The 19,974-nt window shown below is 44.8% G+C and overlaps 1 protein-coding gene across 1 annotated transcript; it reads right to left on the bottom strand.

Moving 5' to 3' along the window:
* Nucleotides 1-135: 135 nt before the first annotated feature.
* Nucleotides 136-2,179, bottom strand: LOC311147844 (small ribosomal subunit protein eS10-like; the record flags this gene model as incomplete). Its single annotated transcript, XM_084184652.1, has 5 exons — nt 136-227; nt 341-396; nt 572-658; nt 1,695-1,869; nt 2,030-2,179. The coding sequence occupies 5 exons, from the start codon at nt 2,177-2,179 to the stop codon at nt 180-182; spliced, it is 516 nt and encodes a 171-aa protein (XP_084040778.1). The 3' UTR covers nt 136-179.
* Nucleotides 2,180-19,974: the final 17,795 nt, after the last annotated feature.

Genomic DNA, 19,974 nt, shown 5'->3' with positions numbered 1-19,974 from the left:
ATGGAGCAATTTGTTCTTCGTTAACTTACCTAGATTGAAAATAAAAGCTTAGTCATTACCACCTACAAATTCAAGTGTATACATCTTATAATGATCACTGACATCCCGTGCAATTAAATTCATAACACATTGCGATTACACCAATCACCTTTTATTATACTGTACAAGAACAGTCTGCTTTACTCCTGTGGTGGTTGCTGTCCTCTGCCACGTCCAAAACCACCTCTCTGCAACACACAATACAAGTTGGTATGTTTTCGGTCCTTGAAGATCACAATTGGCCTACAATATAGCATGGCACCCATCCTTGATTCAAATGCTTGGGAAAGTGTTTACTTACGAATTGGAATTCAGTAGCTGCACCAGCACCTGCTTCAGCCTTCTTGTCTGCACCAGCTAAAAGGACAAAGTATGATCATCAAACAAGTAGAGATTTAGGTAATTTTCATTCAGTTTACCATGTGCTGCATCATAGGTCAGCCACCGTGGCAAAGCAAATATTGGTATTGGCCCAGTGTTTCCATATTGGTGCATGCTTATCGAACATAAAACAGGTGATTTGGGTACTTACGTGGTGCAACAGAACGTCTGTAGTTGTCTCGGTCTCCTCCTTCACGGTTAAACCTGGTTGGCCTCTCGCCTCTCTCACCCTCCATACCTGAAACAGGAGGATGTTTTACACCACTCATCTCATCTGCATAACACCTGCAATGTTCACCACACTATACATCCATGAAGGAAACCTGCTGCCTAAGTATAGGAATCAGTCAAATGGAATTACTGATTGGAAGTGCATTACAAAAATCACAGAAATAATGAATAGAGCTGACATGATACCCAATTCTACATGACAATCATATCTGTTTTACATAGTTACATTTGAACAGTGCACCCTCCTGAACAGGACCCAGGTGAAACATATGGGCCTTTTCGCAATTGGATTTCCTGAACTCCTGTCCTCTCTAGCATCCTTTTGAAAAAGGTCAAAGGTAATCGAGGAGTGGCGGAGAGGGAAAGTGGACGAAAATGCGCTTGTATGAAATGAGACTCCTCCAATCACGCGTCGTCAGGCAAATGACGTTTACAGGTTGGAACCCCAAAATAAATGTATAAAGTGATTAAATTATTTGGCTAGTTATGCAATGCATTTTATAGATGAAAGGATAAGTAGCATATTGTTTTTAAATGTTTGCATGCTTTAATCCTTCAAGAAAACAATAGCAGATTCAAAGGGGGTGTGGCAGATTTGAAAACTCTTCCACAAAGGACTCCGGTAGGATACACTTGTGCTTCCTCGCCAAAAGGAGGCTATCGAGGAGGGGAGAACAGTCTTCCGTTTGCCTAATAACGAATTGACACTTGCCGCATTCAAAACTGGGAACTCGGAAATCTCCAACTTTCAACTTCAGTGCGTTCAAAACAATTGGGAACGCAGGAAAAAAAAAACGAGCTCCGACTGGGAAAAATCATTTTGAACCATCATCCAACTCAGGCCTCTTTCTAGAGCTCCGTCTTTCCGACCTGAAGATCACTGACGTCATGATTTTACTTCGTATTTTTCAGAGTTCCCAGTTGTTTTGAACGGGGCAACTCTCCTCGACCACTTATCGGTTTCCGGGTCACGGGGGAGAGAGGGCGGAGGACAGACTTTTTCTACAAATGAGAAAAGGCCACAGTCATGATATGCAGCCTACCTTTAGGCCTGGGCCGGGCGGTCTCAGGGCGCATCTGGCGACGCAGAGTGGCAGGAACAATCTCTGGGGGCAGATGCAGGAAGTCCCTCAGGTACTGGATGCCCTCATTGGTCAGGTACCAGTAGAAGTGGCGCCAGGCAAACTGCTCCTTCACATACCCAGTTGACTTCAGAGACTGCAGAGGGAGGGTCACAGTCAGTTGAGGACATTTTGCCAACAAACCAGTAAAAAGTTTTACAGCTACAATACTGGGTGTCAAAGAAAAATGTCCCCTTAGGGACAATAAAGTTGATCCTATCCTGGTTTCATTCTCAATCATGTGTACAAAATCTAACCTGCATGGCCTTCATAACGTGAAGGTTGGGCACATTCTTATCGGCCAGTTCCGGGTGCTTAGCCAGATGCACATCCTTTTTTGCCACCATCACTCCCTCCTTGAAGAGGAGCTCGTAGATGGCTATACGATTTTTCTTGGGCATCAGCATCTGGAGGGGCGGAGAAAAACATTGCTGTCAGCTGTTTAACACACAACACTCAAGTTAACGTTACATGCAAGTAAGGTCAACATGCATCAGCTGTGCCGTTGAGACTTCCTCCATGGCGTGTAATATAATGGTCTACAGCAGCTAAAGACACTTGGAACGCTGGCTACCTCAACTGACTTGACCCACAGCATGAATCAAATAAATGTCTGATTCTGGGTGTGTATACGGAAATTCAAGACTTGTAGTTAGCTAGCTGACTAAACTACATGGTGTAGGAAGTTTCTGATGACTCCAACAGACTGGAGCAGAGAACAGGCTTTGTGTAATCGATTTGCCTGATGTCAATCCTTCCAATTGTTTTTATTATGAAACACCTACCATGTGCCCATGCAACCTCTCCCTCAACGTGACCAAGACAAAGGAGATGATTGTGGACTACAGGAAAAAAAAGAGGACTGAGCACGCCCCCATTCTCATCGATGGGGCTGTAGTGGAACAGGTTGAGAGCTTCAAGTTCCTTGGTGTCCACATCACCAACGAACTATCATGGTCCAAACACACCAAGACAGTCGTGAAGAGGGCACGACAAAGCCTATTCCCCCTCAGGAGACTGAAAAGATTTGGCATGGGTCCTCAGATCCTCAAAAAATTATACAGCTGCACCATCGAGAGCATCCTGACTGGTTGCATCACCGCCTGGTATGGCAACTGCTTGGCCTCCGACCGCAAGGCACTACAGAGAGTAGTGCGTACGGCCCAGTACATCACTGGGGCCAAGCTTCCTGCCATCCAGGACCTCTATACCAGGCGGTGTCAGAGGAAGGCCCTCAAAATTGTCAAAGACTCCAGCCACCCTAGTCATAGACTGTTCTCTCTGCTACCGCACGGCAAGCGGTACCGGAGTGCCAAGTCTAGGTCCAAAAGACTTCTCAACAGCTTCTACCCCCAAGCCATAAGACTCCTGAACAGCTAATCATGGCTACCCAGACTATTTGCACTGCCCCCCCCACCCCATCCTTTTTACGCTGCTGCTACTCTGTTAATTATTTATGCATAGTCACTTTAACTCTACCCACATGTACATATTACTTCAACTACCTCAACTAGCCAGTGCCCCCGCACATTGACTCTGCACCGGTACCACCCTGTATATATAGCCTCCCTACTGTTATTTTATTTTACTTCTGCTCTTTTTTTTCTCAACACTTTTTTTGTTGTTGTTTTATTTTTACTTTTTTTGTTAAAAATAAATGCACTGTTGGTTAAGGGCTGTAAGTAAGCATTTCACTGTAATGTCTGCACCTGTTGTATTCAGCGCATGTGACCAATAAAATTTGATTTGATTTTGATTTGATGTTTGTCTTCTGTAGTTGCTTGCTGAAATCCATACTTTTTCAATAAATAATCAAATACAAGTGACTGTTTGCTCATTGCTGTTGCACGCAGATACCAATTGTGGGTTCGATCCCCGGGACCACCCATACACAAAAAATGTATGCACGCATGACTGTAAGTCGCTTTGGATAAAAGCGTCTGCTAAATGGCATATTATTATATTATAATTGAATCTCAACAAGGACACAGTCTATTGTAGTTCATTAACGTTTATCTAAAAATAATGGATTTCAGCTAATAAAAGGCACGCAACTACAGAGAACAAACATCTGTACAAGGTTTCATAAGGGTTTCATAATTATTTTTTAAAGTATTGACTTTGGGCGAATCATGTAGTCAGAGAAGATTCCACAAAGCCTGGTCTCTGCGCCACTCCGTTGGTGGAGTCATCGGGAACTTCCTTCTTCACCATGGAGTGGAGTTTAGGTCGATAGTAGACTAGTAGTTAGCTAGATAACTTTACTTAGCAAGCTAGCTAACACTAACTAGCCGGCAGCAAACAGTTCTAGCTGGGGACAGTTAGCCTAAAATTGACTATATAGAAGACATTAACCATATATGGTAGAAAGGTTGAACACTTGTCAGTGTCTCTTAATCATGGCAAGTATGCCTAGTTAGCTAACTGGTAGTTACAGCTAGCTAGTTAACGTTACTTGCTTTGCTAACGTTACCCAGCTAGCTACTTAATGCCTGGGTCCCACGATAACAATGTTTTAAACATCAGACACAACGTATAAGGCATACACCGGGAAATAGCCGATAACGTTACAATTAACTAGCTATAACGCCACCAAGGCTATGCTAAATGGTAGTATTGTATCAGTGGCGAAGAATACAGGGCACGACAACTAGCTAGCAGCCACCATAGTTATAAGTAGTGCAGCTAACGCGTTAGCATTCGTAGAAACAGTCATTTAGGGTTTAAAAAAAATTACATTCAAGCGTAAATAGATGTTAAACTATTTCAAGAAGCACAATTCAGACACCACTTTCAGTTATGACAACGCCATGTCTCATGATGTTTGGGATCATACAGGATAATCAAAGTAAGCTGCTTTTGTACCAATGCGTGTTTTGAGACCGGAGCCGGAGAGACCGACGCATGCGTATTGATATGGTTTTATGCAGCACAGCCGTGAAAAACTGTCAAAGCATTATTCAACATTAATATGTTTTTGTGCAGGTGTGCGTATGCCATTTGGTTTGAGTGTTATGGTTGTCTATATTTTACATTATTTTTCAGCCAGGTCCAGGGCAGGGAGGGAGCGAGGGATACTGAGGGCTGTGGTGACGTCACATCAGCAGCACTCATGATGATTAAGCTACAATTCATAGGAAATTCATTATGAAATGTACTTTATGATATTCGCAAAAATCGTAATGCTTGTTGTGAGTGGACAAAACCGAAATACCAGCCTGGTCAGCTTTTCCCAAGGCAATGATAGGCTATGGCTTTATTGCAGACTGGCATCATCAGCCTAAAAGAGAAGATGGTCCCATCCTTATAAGCCCCACCCCGGCCCTTAGTGCCTTCAGACAGTGTTTACACCCCTTGATTTTTTCCATATTTTGTTGTTTTACAAAGAGGGATTAAAATTGATTTAATTGTCTTTTTTTTGTCAATGATCTACACAAAATACTCTGTAATGTCAAAGTGGAAGAAATTCTAAGATTTGTAAAAAAAAAAAAAAAAAATTGTAAAAAAAAAAAAAAAGAACAATAAAACACATTGTCTTGATTAGATGAGTACTCAACCCCATGAGTGAATACCAGTGGTGGAAAAAGTACCCAATTGTAAAGATACCTTAATAGAAAATGACTCAAGTAAAAGTGAAAGTCACCCAGTAAAATACTACTTGGTCTTAAATATAGTTAAGTATCAAAAGTAAATGTAATTGCTAAAATATACTTAAGTATCAAAAGTAAAAATATAAATAATTTTTAAGTCCTTATATTAAGCAAACCTGTCACGAATTCAGCCGAGGCTGCCCCTCCTTGCTCGGGCAGGTTTCGGCGTTCGTCGTCATCGGCTTACTAGCCACTACCGCTCCATTCATCATCACTCCATTTGTCTTGTCTTGTCTTGTCAATCACACACACCTGGTACTCATTCCCTCATTAGTCTGTGTATAAGTGTTCCCTCTGCCCCCTTGTCCTTTGTGAGTGATTGTTCGTTGTGAGAGTGAGTAGTTCGGTTGAGCTACTCTTTACTTGTATGCAGCCAAGGTTGATTTTCCCTTGTCCTAGTTTCGTTCTGTCGCTATATGCGCAACATTATTTTACACTGAATAAACTCTTGATTTCGGTGTTTTACCTCCTGCACCTGACTCCGTCATTCACACCTCATCACAGAATCACTCACCAGCTATGGAGTCAGCGGGAGAAGAGCGCACACCTGGAATCGTGGCAAGGGTCCAGGAGCATTCCACGATGCTGGCCAACTTGGGGGAAACGATGGATCGGGTTCTTCAGGTTGTCCAACGCCTGGAGAGAAGAGGAACCGATCTATCAAGACCAGCTGGCCAACCGGATCTAGCCACCTACATTACAGCACCCGGAGGGAACCAGATATCCTGACCTCGGGCGTTCGATGGGACGCCGGCTCTATGTCAGGGAATCCTTCTCCAACTGGAGCTGTTCTGCTCCAGTGTCAGGCCAGCGCCATCAGATCGAGAGCAGGTGTCCGTCCTCATTTCCTGCCACTCGGGGAAAGCCCTGGAGTGGGCCAATGCGAAGGAGGAGACGCGTTGGAGGACTACAGGGAGTTCGCCCGTCTATTTCGGCGGTTTTCGATCACCCGCCCGAGGATCGAGAGGCGGGTGAGCAGCTGGTCCACTTGAGGCAGGGGATGAGGACAGTACAGGAGTTTGCGCTGGAGTTCCGGATCCTGGCAGTAGGGTCCGGGTGGAACGAGCGGGCCCTGATCAACCAGTTCCGGTGCCATCTACGGGAGGACGTCCAATGGGAGCTAGCCTGCCGAGACACCAGTTTGTCTTTTCCCGAACTGGTGGACATGGCCATTCGTCTGGATAACCTGCTGGCAACCAGAGGGCTTCCTGGAGGAGGTCTGCCCGTTCCCACCCCGACCAACGCGGATCCAAAGCTCATGGAGCTGGGTGGTACCACGCACCGAGAGAGCGGAGGACGACAGTGCCATTGCCACTCGGATGGCACGAAGGGACATTCCACCATACGTTGTCGTCAGCGCTCTTTTGGGTCAGGAGGCGGTCGGCAGGGCACTCTCGCATCACCCCAGGTATTGAGTACCCACTCTTGTTCAGAGCCCTCTGCTAAGAACTGTACTATACCCATATACTTCCCTGATCGCATGAGAGTTTCTCAGTGTAAGGCACTAGTCGATTCAGGCGCCGCTGGGAACTTTATGGACAAAATTTTCGCACGCCGCCAGGGCATTTCATTAGTTCCCCTATCCATTCCACGCCCCATCAAAGCACTTGATAGTCGACCATTAAGGTCCGGGTTGATAAAGGAAGTCACGGTACCAGTCACCATGATCACACAGGAGACGCATTGTGAGCAGGTCACTTTTTTCCATCATTGAGTCTCCTGCTTTCCCTGGGGTGTTAGGCATTCCATGGCTAGCACTGTATGGGTGTTTCCGTTGGTGCAACCACGGTGGAAAGTCCAGACGGTGCCTCCACCGTGCGCATTCCCCCCCAAATACCATGATCTGGCACAAGTCTTCTCTAAAAATAAAGCGACTAAATTACCACCTCATCGGGCAGGGGATTGCGCAATAAACCTTCGGGTAGACGCTGTACCTCCCAGGAGTCATGTGTATCCCCTGTCGCAGGCGGAGACGGAGACTATGGAGACATACATCACCGAGTCCCTGCGCCAGGGGTACATACGTCCCTCCACTTCACCCGCCTCCTCAAGTTTCTTTTTTGTGAAGAAGAAAGACGGCGGTCTGCGCCCGTGCATTGATTATCGACCACTGAACAGGGAGACAATTAGATTTAGTTATCCTCTCCCCCTCATTCCGTCAGTGGTTGAATCATTGCATGGAGAGCGCTTATTCACTAAATTAGATCTCAGGAGTGCGTACAACCTGGTACGTGTTCGGGAGGGAGATGAGTGTAAGACAGCATTCAGCACAACCACGGGACATTATGAATACCTGGTGATGCCCTATGGTTTGATGAATGCTCCCTCAGTCTTCCAGTCCTTTGTGAATGAGGTGTTTCGGGACATGCTTGGTCGTGGTGTAGTGGTCTACATCGACGACATCTTGGTATATTCCGCTACGCGCGCCGAGCATGTGTCCCTGGTTCGCACAGTACTGGCCCGACTGTTGGAAAATGACCTTTTATGCTAAGGCAGAAAAGTGTATGTTTTTCCAGCAGTCCGTCTCCTTCCTCGGATACCGCATTTCTACCACAGGTGTGGAGATGGAGGGCGACCGCATTGCAGCCGTGCGTAGTTGGCCGACTCCAACCACGGTAAAGGAGGTGCAGCGCTTCCTTGGCTTCGCCAACTATTATCGAAGGTTTATCCGGGGCTTTGGCAATGTCGCAGCTCCCATTACATCTCTGTTGAAGGTTGGGCCGTCCCGGCTCCGCTGGTCTGTTGAGGCTGACAGGGCCTTCGGTAACCTGAGGGAACTGTTCACCTCGGCCCCGGTACTGGCCCACCCCGATCCATCACTACCATTCGTAGTGGAGGTGGATGCATCCGAGGTTGGGATGGGAGCAGTCCTGTCTCAACGCTCGGGCACGCCACCCAAGCTCCGCCCCGTGCGTTCTTCTCAAAGAAGCTCAGCCCGGCGGAGCAGAACTACGACGTTGGTGATCGGGAGCTGTTGGCTGTTGTCCAAGCTCTGACAGTGTGGAGACATTGGCTCGAGGGGGCAAAACACCCATTCCTCGTCTGGACGGACCACCGTAACCTGGAGGACACCTGTATTCATCCTGGAGGACATCCGGGCAGCGAGGAGGCTGAACCCTCGCCAGGCCAGGTGGGCCCTATTCTTCACCCGGTTTGATTTCACACTGTCATACATTCCGGGTACGAAGAACGTGAAGGCAGACGCACTGACCCGGCTGTATGATACAGAGGAGAGGTCCAGAGACAATACCCCCATACTGCCAGACTCCTGCATTGTGGCGCCGGTAGTATGGGCGATGGACGCGGATATAGCGCAGGCATTACGCACAGATCCATCTCCACCGCAGAGTCCAGCTGGGCTGCAGTACGTGCCTGCGCTTATCTGTGATCGTCTGATCTACTGGGCACACACGTCACCCTCCTCTGGTCACCCAGGTATCAGTCGTACAGTGCGCTGCCTGACCGAAAAGTACTGGTGGCCTACCTTGGCTAAGGACGTGAGGCTGTATGTTTCCTCCTGCTCAGTGTGCGCCCAGAGTAAGGCACCCAGGCACCTCCCAGCGGGTAAGTTAAAACCTTTACCAGTTCCACAACGACCATGGTCTCATTTGAGTGTTGATTTTTTTAAAACTGATCTGCCTCTCTCTCAAGGGAACACCACCATACTGGTCGTTGTGGACCGCTTTTCGAAGGCCTGCCGCCTCCTTCCTCTGACCGGTCTCCCCACAGCTTTGCAAACTGCGGAGGCCCGGTATACACACGTCTTCCGGCACTACGGGGTACCAGAGGATATAGTGTCTGACCGAGGTCCCCAGTTCACGTCAAAAGTCTGGAAGGCGTTCATGGAACATCTGGGAGTCTCGGTCAGCCTGACCTCTGGGTTCCACCCTGAGAGTAATGGGCAGGTGGAACAGGTTAATCAGGATGTGGGTAGATTCCTGAGGACCTATTGCCAGGACCGGCCGGTGGAGTGGTCGGTGTTCCTGCCATGGGCAGAATATGCCCAGAACTCTCTCCGCCACTCCTCTACGAACCTAACGCCATTTCAGTGTGTTTTAGGTTATCAACCGGTTTTGGCACCAGAGCCAGACCGAAGCTTCTGCGGTGGATGACTGGTTTCGGCGCGCGGAGGAGACGTGGAACGCTGCCCATGTTCACCTCCAACGTGCCGTGCGTCGTCAGAAGGCCAACGCTGACCGTTACCGCAGTGAGGCCCCCGTCTTTGTACCGGGGGATCGGATCTGGCTCTCGACCCGGAATCTGCTGCTCTGCCTGCCCTGCCAGAAGCTGAGCCCGCGGTTTGTAGGGCCGTTCAAAGTCCTGAGGAGAATCAACAAGGTCACATATAGGTTATTACTCCCCCCTGATTACCGTATTAACCCCTCGTTTCATGTGTCTCTCCTCAGGCCGGTGGTGGCTGGTCCGCTCCAGGAGTCTGAGGTGCGGGAGGTCCCTCCACCTCCTTTGGACATCGAGGGGGCGCCGGCGTACTCTGTCCGGTCCATCCTGGATTCGAGGCGCCGGGTGGGGGGCCTTCAGTACCTCGTGGAGTGGGAAGGGTACGGTCCGGAGGAACGGTGCTGGGTCCCGGTGAGGGATATCCTCGATCCCTCTCTGCTGAGGGACTTCCATCGTCGCCATCCGACTCGCCCTGCTCCGCGTCCTCCTGGCCGTCCCCGAGGCCGGTGTCGGCGCGCTGCTGGAGCTGCGCGTCAAGGGGGGGGGGGGGGGGGGGTACTGTCACGAATTCAGCCGAGGCTGCCCCTCCTCCTTGCCCGGGCAGGTTTCGGCGTTCGTCGTCACCGGCTTACTAGCCACTACCGCTCCATTTATCATCACTCCATTTGTCTTGTCTTGTCAATCACACACACCTGGTACTCATTCCCTCATTAGTCTGTGTATAAGTGTTCCCTCTGCCCCCTTGTCCTTTGTGAGTGATTGTTCGTTGTGAGAGTGAGTAGTTCGGTTGAGCTACTCTTTACTTGTATGCAGCCAAGGTTGATTTTCCCTTGTGCTAGTTTGTTCCCTCTGCCCCCTTGTCCTTTGTGAGTGATTGTTCGTTGTGAGAGTGAGTAGTTCGGTTGAGCTACTCTTTACTTGTATGCAGCCAAGGTTGATTTTCCCTTGTGCTAGTTTCATTCTGTCGCTATATGCGCTACATTATTGTACACTGAATAAACTCTTGATTTCGGTGTTTTACCTCCTGCGCCTGACTCCGTCATTCACACCTCATCACAAAACCAGGTGGCACCAATTTTTTTTAGAATTATTACTTTTTTACAAACGAATAGCCAGGGGCACACTGCAACACTCAGACATAATCTACAAACGAAGGGATGACCAGGGATGTTCTCTTGATAAGTGTGTGAATTTGACCATTTTCCTATCCTGCTAAGCATTCAAAATGTAACGAGTACTTTTGGGTCTTAGGGAAAATGTACGGAGTAAAAAGTACATTATTTTCTTCAGGAATGTAGTGAAGTCGAAGTTGTAAAAAATAGAAACAGTAAAGTACAGATACCCCAAAAAACTACTTAAGTAGTACTTTAAAGTATTTTTACTTAAGTACTTTACACCACTGGCGAATACATGTTAGAACCCCTTTTGGCAGCGACTACATCTGTGAGTCTTTCTGGGTAAGTATCTAAGAGCTTTGCACACATGTATTGTACAATATTTGCACATTATTCTTTTAAAAACTCTTCAAGCTCTGTCAAGTTGGTTGTTGATAATTGCTAGACAGCCATTTTCAAGTCTTGCCATAGATTTTCAAGCCAATTTAAGTCGAAATTGTTGCTAGGCCTCTCAGGAACAGTCAATATCGTCTTGGTAAGCAATTCCAGTGTATATTTGGCCTTGAGCTTTAGGTTATTGTCTACCTGAAAGGTATATTTGTCTCCCAGTGTCTGGTGGAAAGCAGACTGAACCAGGTTTTCCTCTAGGATTTTGCCTGTGCTTAGCTCTATTCCGGTTATTTTTATCATAAACACCTTAGTCCTTTCCGATGACAAGCATAACCATAACGTGATCCAGCCACCACCGTGCTTGAAATTATGAAGAGTGATACTCAGTGATGTGTTGTGTTGGATTTGGCCCAAAGATAACACTTTGTATTCAGGACATAAAGTTAATTTCTTAGCAATTTTTTTTGCAGTTTTATTTAGTGCCTTATTGAAAACAGGATGCATGTTTTGGAATATTTTAATTCTGTACAGGCTTCCTTCTTTTGACTCTTTAAATTAACTTAGTATTGTGGAGTGACTACAATGTTGTTGATCCATCTTCAGTTTTCTCTTATCACAGCCATTAAACTGTGTTAATGTCACCATTGGCCTCATGGTGAAATCCTTCCTCTCCAGCTACTGAGTTAGGAAGGACGCCTATATCTGTATTGATACACCATCCAAAGTGTAATTAATAACTTCACCATGCTCAAAGGGATATTCAATGTCTGTTTATTTTTATTTTTACCCATCTACCAATAGGTACCCTTCTTTGCAAGGCATTGGCAAACCTCCCTGGTCTTTGTGATTGAATATTTGTTTGACATTTACTGCTCGACTGAGGGACCTTAAAGATAATGGTATGTGTGGGGTACAGAGATGAGGTAGTCATTAAAAAATCATGTTAAACACTATTACTGCACACAGAGTTATTCCATGCAAGTTATTATGTGACTTGTTAAGCACATTTTTACTCCTGAACTTATTTAGGCTTGCCATAATAAAGGGGTTGAATACTTATTGACTCAAGACACTTCAGCTTGTCCTTTTTAATTAATTTGTCAATATTTCAAAAAAATAATTCCACTTTGACATTATGGGGTATTGTTTGTAGGCCAGTGACAAAAATTTAATCAATTTAAAATTCAGGCTGTAACATAACAACGTGGGAAAAGTCAAGGGGTGTGAATATGTCCTTAAGGCACTGTAACTGTCAGAGAGCAACACACATTGTTGTACTGTCATGAACCTGTGTATGGGTGGTCCCGGGGATCGAACCCACTACCTTGGCGTTACAAGCGCCGTGCTCTACCAGCTGAGCTACAGTTATGTCAGATGTAAACCTCACTGTATGTGAGAGAAAAACAAATCATTAAGAGCGTAATTTAATTTAAAATGGGATGTTTGCACTTACAAATATAGCCTAGTACTAGTTGTACTACACCCATTGAGACATTTAAGTCATATTCAGGTTTTATTCAAAACATTTGCAATTACCAATATGTAGCAGGAAATCTTTGATTGCATTTTTAATTATAAGAGTGGGCCCATAGCAATGGCCCATAACCAATAGTGGGCTATAGCCTCGCAGCATTTGCCCATTAAATCACACCACAGAAATAACTGTTCGAGCAGACCAAAATGTTTCCAATCCATCTTATTATGTTCATGACAGTACAATATTGAAGTATTTAAAGAGACAAGCGATAGCTTTTTGTTGGACCATCCCCCAATGTGCGCGAGTGCTTTGCAGCTCCGGGTTGCTGCGTGCATCGTGATCTCGCAGATGCAGAGCCTCTTGCAGAAGAAGCAGGGTCACCTTCTGTCATTCCAAAAAGAGAGCTGATAAACATTAAGAATATATTTGGATAACACGCTTAGCCTACACCCTGGTAAGTCAGACGTGCAAGTGTGTCCCTTGTTGGCGTTACATAGTGTCTGTCCATGGTTATATAACGCTAGGGCAACACAGCGATGAAGGAATCTCGCATAGTTCCTTCCCGTCGTTAAAATGCACTTTTCTCGACCGTGTCAGATTGCAATCCAGTGTTTTCGATCTATAAACGACGTATTCGTCATAATTATGAAATGCATATTCGAATGCACTGTTGTTAAATGGTCAATACCTTGACATAGCCTATCTTATACCAGGTATGTTGTTATTTTGTATGTTGTAGACTGTTTTATGTTTCACTTGTCATTTGGAAAATGTGGTTGTGCTAAATTGTATCAAATTTGGCAATTGTCTTATTGCTTTTGGCTACGTGAATGTTTTTTTAATTAAACATTTTTATTTTATGAGATTCTACGAGAGATTATGTTTTGCACCATGCATATGTTTTCCTCTTTGATCACATACTGTCACTATTACGTTAGATTGCCTGGTTATGCCTGAGTTTTGACCTTAATTGGGCTATATAGGCTCGTGTTTTCCTTGCCAAATTGAAGCATGGCTAAGCCTTTTTGGGGGGTTGTAACAATGTAACCTAACCTGTGTATGAATTAATTTAGGATAAAAGACTGCAGGCTATCGGCCGCAGATGCTATCACCACACGTCCTTTTAAAAACGGACTGGTCAAGGTTGTGAGATTGCAGTTTATGCTCCCTCCTAGCACGAACAGTGAGATAAACAAGACCATTGAGGTAGCCTGGACGAATAAGCAAGGTCGCAATGATGCTTCTGAATACTATTTAATAAAGCAGTCGACCAACGACGAATAGTAGTCTATGTTTATTGTTTAGTGGGCTATCAGGTCTCCCATGTGCAACATTTGTAATGTGTAATGCCAGAAAATCGTAATGGAGAATAGGGTATTGAATACTAATGAGGGCATTCCGGTCTGCGGTTATGTAATAGCGTGTCATAGCACAGTGAGGAGCCATCGTTACTCTATTTGAAAGCGTCATTATTTTTCTCGGTGGAAGCACTTGTTGCTCGCCTCACGTATCAACAACATTATTGCCATCAATGGAAATGTATTTCCTATCATATGTCTTAAGGAAATATGTCTCAGTGCAGTCAAAACAGAAAATGTTCTGGTAGAATGCACATGCCTAAACATTTATGCAGTTTGGAGATGTTTATATCATTAGTGATTCTTCTGCACCACTAGTGGTGGCTGTAGGAGGTAGCCTACAACTGAGAACTGGCTGTGTGTTAAGGGGTTGAATAAGGGGATGTCAGGCCCTTTAGAGAAACGGGTTGTTTATGCCTCGCTCATCAGGGTATCAACACTGTCCACGAGGGGAGTGACTGTTCTGTCCGTTAGCTATTGGGAGCTGTCCATGGTGCTGAAATTGTTCTCTGGTGGGTTGGACCGCACTGTTGGTAAGTCTGTCAGCAAAGGTGCCAGTGCCACTGAGTGAATTTGAGATATGGCTGCAGAGGAGGAAGAGGATGGACATGATGCAGTGAGGGGAATAATCAAATTGTAGTGTGGCATAAGCAGCTGTAGAGGGTTCACTTTTTATTAGTTGTCTCCATGCACTCTCCTGTAATATACCTTGGAGTGGAGTCTTTCAAGAGGAACCGTTCAATATCAGTTGACTAAAATTAATCTCTCTTGTTGACTGAAACTCACTCCATGCTTGGATTAATCTTGAATCTTTTCTTTATTCATTATGCATTGCAAAAACACACTTACAGTGTGCCAAGTGCCCACACAATCTCTTGGAGCTAGTCTAAGGCTGGCACCAACATTCAAAGAGGTCATGCACTGCATCCAAGTCTCTTGACATAAACTGTTTCCTGCCTTCACCCATTTGTTTGTTCTCTCAGATAATGTCAGTCTGTCACTGATCTTGGATTAGTTCAGATTCTCAGTGTCATGTCTGTTAATCTCTTGTGGACAGACTGCGTCTGACCAATTACATGAGACTTTAGTTCTTGGTTAACCAAGATTACATGTCTGTGGGTGAGATGCTCAGTTCCTATAACTTCCTAAAATGGAAGCAGACAGGGAAGCCTCAACAGTGACATGATTGCATGTTTCAACAACAATCAGCTGCAAGTGCCATGTGTGCCCAGTGCCCAATATGCAATATGAGTAATCTGGAAAATGTGTCTATGTCTGTGTGTCTCTGTTGTGATGAAAGGAGGTGTTAATAAAAGTGGGGCAGCGGGCCTCAACACTCCACCTAGTGTGACACAAAGCTTGTCAGAGGCAAGCACAACTGCCATTGATTTCTGGACTTGCATTGTGCTCTTAGTTTCTGAGAACCTGTTGCAATGGATTTGTTTTGGTGTAATGACATACAGTAACTGAGATCAGAGAAGTATGTGGTGGGCAATTAGTTAGAATTATAATATCTGCACAATCCACATGGCCATTATATCCCCGTAGGCCCTTATAACCTTTGCCTGTTTTCCTTAGCTCACATTATTATCTTCAATAGCCTATGTATGTGGGTTTTAACCACAAACACATTTGTGGTTTTTTTGTATGTCCAGTGCTTGACTTGGGCAGGAGTTCACCGGAGCTGAGTACCGGCACCTCAAATGTTCTACTGCTTGAGCTCCTGTTCCTCTTATGGAATATTATCTCAAAAGTATTGTGGAGCTCCTGCACCTAAATATAAACAGTACCGGCACCCAAAATGAGTACCGGCACATATTTTAGTCCAAGTCAAGCACTGTGTAGGTAGGTCTAATAACATGCTTTACTTTTCTTGCTTCTCAGTGTGGTTGTGGAAACTGCTGCTGCTTACAGCCTGAGTTTGTTTTTTAGCATTTAATTATGATTTGCGCTCATGCAACCAAATGGCTCTATCACATCACTGTGGTTATCATCGAGAGCAGTGGTATTCAAGCTTTTTCAGCAGGGACCCAATTTTTACATCAACAAATAACCTTCAATTCATTGCATTTACATCTCTTATCAAAATGAAAAGATACCAATAACTAAATTTACTCAATATAATTTTTTTTTTTTTTCAAATGATCTCTCTCAAAAACATTTGTATATTGTCCAATACACTAATCTGTACTCTTAATTTCTTTGTTCCTAAAAAAAGTACATAATTGTGTGTACATTTTGGTGACCCCACTACAGGTCCCCCGCAACCCCAACTGTGAATGCCACTGATCCAGAGAGTAATGGAATGCTCTTTAATTCTGCAGCCAGTGACCGGGCTGTCAGAAGGAAGGCAGTGGGAGGAGATAGCAAGCTTAATCACAACAGAGGAAGCTAACCATAATGGAATAGGGCACTCTAGGTAGTTTTTAATTCCCCTCCTCCTCTTCAGTGTTCATCTGTTTTTTAATATGTGCTGAAACATAACTGAGGATTAACAAATATAGCTTTGTGGTAACATGGAAGTTGACGTCACATTGTATTTTTGAGATGTGTCATTTGAATTTTGATATTAGATTTGCAAACTGGCTGTAAACGACAACAACTTTGTATGTTCAGTGCAACATTTTGGCAACTGTATTATCAAACACCAGGCAGGTAGCCTAGTGGTAAGAGCTTTGTGCTAGTAACCGTAAGGTGCTAGTTCGAATCCCTGAGCCGATGTGGGATATGCACATTTCCATTTCACACTACACACTTGTACACAGGTTACACACTTGTACATGTGGGAAACAGGAGAAATAAAAACACAATGTTGGGTTTGTCTGCTAACAGAATAAGAGAATACCAGTCTCCATTAATATAGAACAGTGGATGATCCTCAATGATTCAACCTTGTCTTCATGAAGAGGTTGTTGTGGTGACTACATCATGAGCAAAGGTCCGGTGGTGCTTTAACAAACAAGCAGTATTATTAATATTCCTTTTTTACATTGACATTTAAGTCATTTAGCAGATGCTCTTATAGTGAGTGCATACATTTGTGTTTATAAAACAAAACGGTATTATCAGCGTTTCAGTAACACTAGAATGGACAAAGGCCATTCAGCAAGATTCAGCACCTAGACAGCGACCATTTTCTCTCATAGGTTCTGCCCCTAGGAGAATCCCTAGCAACATAAATGGGAGTAGGCCACAGGAGGTTGGTGGCACCTTAATTGGGGAGGACGGGCTCGTGGTAATGACTGGAGCGGAATGAGTGGAATGGTATCAAATACACCAAATACGTGGCTTCCATGTGTTTGATGCCATTCCATTCGCTCCGCTCCATTCCAATGGAGGCCAGCCGTCCTACCCTCAGGAGCCTCCATTCGAGTAGGCCTATCTAGGAAGCTGGGAGCTTGGATGGCGAATGGCTCCTCTGAGAACTCCTGCTATCCTGATTCAGCCATATTGACTTTCCCAACCAAATGTTAGGAAGCCTTACTCATGTCTCAGTCAAATTATCCAGTTCACGTTCTGTGGGAAGCCTGGTACACTGGCATTATATTTTCCTTCACCATGACTCACAGATGTCCTTGTCTCGCCTGCCTCTGTAATAATCCAAAATTAAAGTTCCAAAAATGGAACAAGAAGTAGCGCTATTAACTATTATAGTATTTTTAACCAATTTGTATTTTCAAATGCAAAAGTCTTCCAATGTAGATTTACTTATTGAAATCACTTGTTTATTTTGTCTTTGTCTTTTACTCAGATTAGGACATCTGTTGCCAAGGTAATGGATTTTGGTTTGATCAGTAGATGTTCACTTCAGATCTCATCAGTTTAAAGACGAGGCCTTATTATTAAAGGAGCAATATGCAGAAATCGCTCTGCCATTTCCTGGTTGCTAAAATTCTAATAGTTTGCCTAATTTCAGTTTATGTGACAAATCAAGCAAGTGTAGAGAATCATTGTACCATCTAAACCACTGTGTAATATATTTTCAATAACCCAAAATATTGTATTTTCAGCTGTTAGAAGCTGGTGTACAACACCGAAAGTAAAAGACACAAAAACTAAACTTAAGAACAGGAATCATAGAAATAGTGTACATAGAACAGATCTACCGCCTCTTAGACTTGTTTTCAATGACAGATCTATAACCCACATTTCTATGTGAATTTGGTCAGGTCACCCAAAAAGTTACATATTGCCGCTTTAAAGCCACGGTAGTGGTGACCATTCACAGGACAGGCATGCTGTTATTGAGTGTCTCTCTATCTTGTTACAGCTCTAATTTTTCTCACATATAAACTGAGTATACCTAACATTAGGAACACCTTCCTAATATTGAGTTGCATCCCCCCCACCCCTCCCCCCTTTTGCCCTCAGAACAGCCTCAATTCGAATGGATTCTACAAGCTGTCGAAAGCGTTCCACAGGGATGCTGGCGCATGTTGACTCCAATGCATCCCACAGTTGTGTCATGTTGGCTGGATGTCCTTTGGGTGGTGGACCATTCTTGATACACACGGGAAACTGTTGAGCATGGAAAAACCCAGCAGTGTTGCAGTTCTTGACACAAACCGGTGTGCCTGGCACCTACTACAATACCCCGTACAAAGGCACTTCAATCTTTTGTCTTGCCCATTCACCCTCTGAATGGCACACATACACAATCCATGTCTCAATTGTCTCAAAGCTTAGAAATCCTTCTTTAACCTGTTTCCTCCCCTTCTTCTACACTGATTGAAGTGGATTTACCAAGTGACATCAATAAGGGATCAAAGCTTTCACCTGGGTTCACCTGGGCAGTCTATGTCATGGAAAGAGCAGGTGTTTTTAATGTTTTGTACATACAGTCATGGTCAAAAGTTTTGAGAATGACACAAGTATTGGTCTTCACAAAGTTCGCTGCTTCAGTGTTATGAGATATTTTTGTTAGATGTTACTATGGTATACTGAAGTATAATTACAAGCATTCCATAAGTGCCAAAGGCTTTTATTGACAATTACATTAAGTTTATGCAAAGAGTCAATATTTGCAGTGTTGACCCTTCTTTTTCAAGACCTCTGCAATCCGCCCTGGCATGCTGTCAATTAACTTCTGGGCCACATCCTGACTGATGGCAGCCCATTCTTGCATAATCAATGCTTGGATTTTGTCCGAATTTGTGGGTTTTTGTTTGTCTACCTGCCTCTTGAGGATCGACCACAAGTTCTCAATGGGATTAAGGTCTGGGGAGTTTCCTGGCCATGGACCCAAAATGTTGTTCCCCGAGCCACTTAGTTATCACTTTTGCCTTATGGCAAGGTGCTCCATCATGCTGGAAAAGGCATTGATCATCACCAAACTGTTCTTGGATGGCTGGGAGAAGTTGCTCTCGGAGGATGTGTTGGTACCATTCCTTATTCATGGCTGTGTTCTTAGGCAAAATTGTGAGTGAGCCCACTCCCTTGGCTGAGAAGCAACCCCACACGTATGGTCTCAGGATGCTTTACTATTGGCATGACACAGGACTGATGGTAGCGCTCACCTTGTCTTCTCCGGACAAGGTGTTTTCCGGATGCCCCAAACAATCGGAAAGGGGATTCATCAGAGAAAATGACTTTACCCCAGTCCTCAGCAGTCCAATCCCTGTACCTTTTCCAGAATATCAGTCTGTCCCTGATGTTTTTTGCTGGAGAGAAGTGGCTTCTTTGCTGCCCTTCTTGACACCAGGCCATCCTCCAAAAGTCTTCGCCTCACTGTGCATGCAGATGCACTCACACCTGTCTGCTGCCATTCCTGAACAAGCTCTGCACTGGTGGTGCCCCGATCCCGCAGCTGAATCAACTTTAGGAGATGGTCCTGGCGCTTGCTGGACTTTCATGAGCGCCCTGACGCCTTCTTCACAACAATTTAACCTCTCTCCTTGAAGTTCTTGATGATCCGATAAATGGTTGATTTAGGTGCAATCTTACTAGCAGCAATATCCTTGCCTGTGAAGCCCTTTTTGTGCAAAGCAATGATGACCGCACATGTTTCCTTGCAGGTAACCATGGTTAACAGAG

The sequence above is a fragment of the Coregonus lavaretus genome, assembly GCF_964263955.1.
Source record: "Coregonus lavaretus genome assembly, chromosome: 20".
Classification (NCBI taxonomy): Eukaryota; Metazoa; Chordata; class Actinopteri; order Salmoniformes; family Salmonidae; genus Coregonus; species Coregonus lavaretus.
This window is presented reverse-complemented; position numbering and strand designations above follow the sequence as displayed.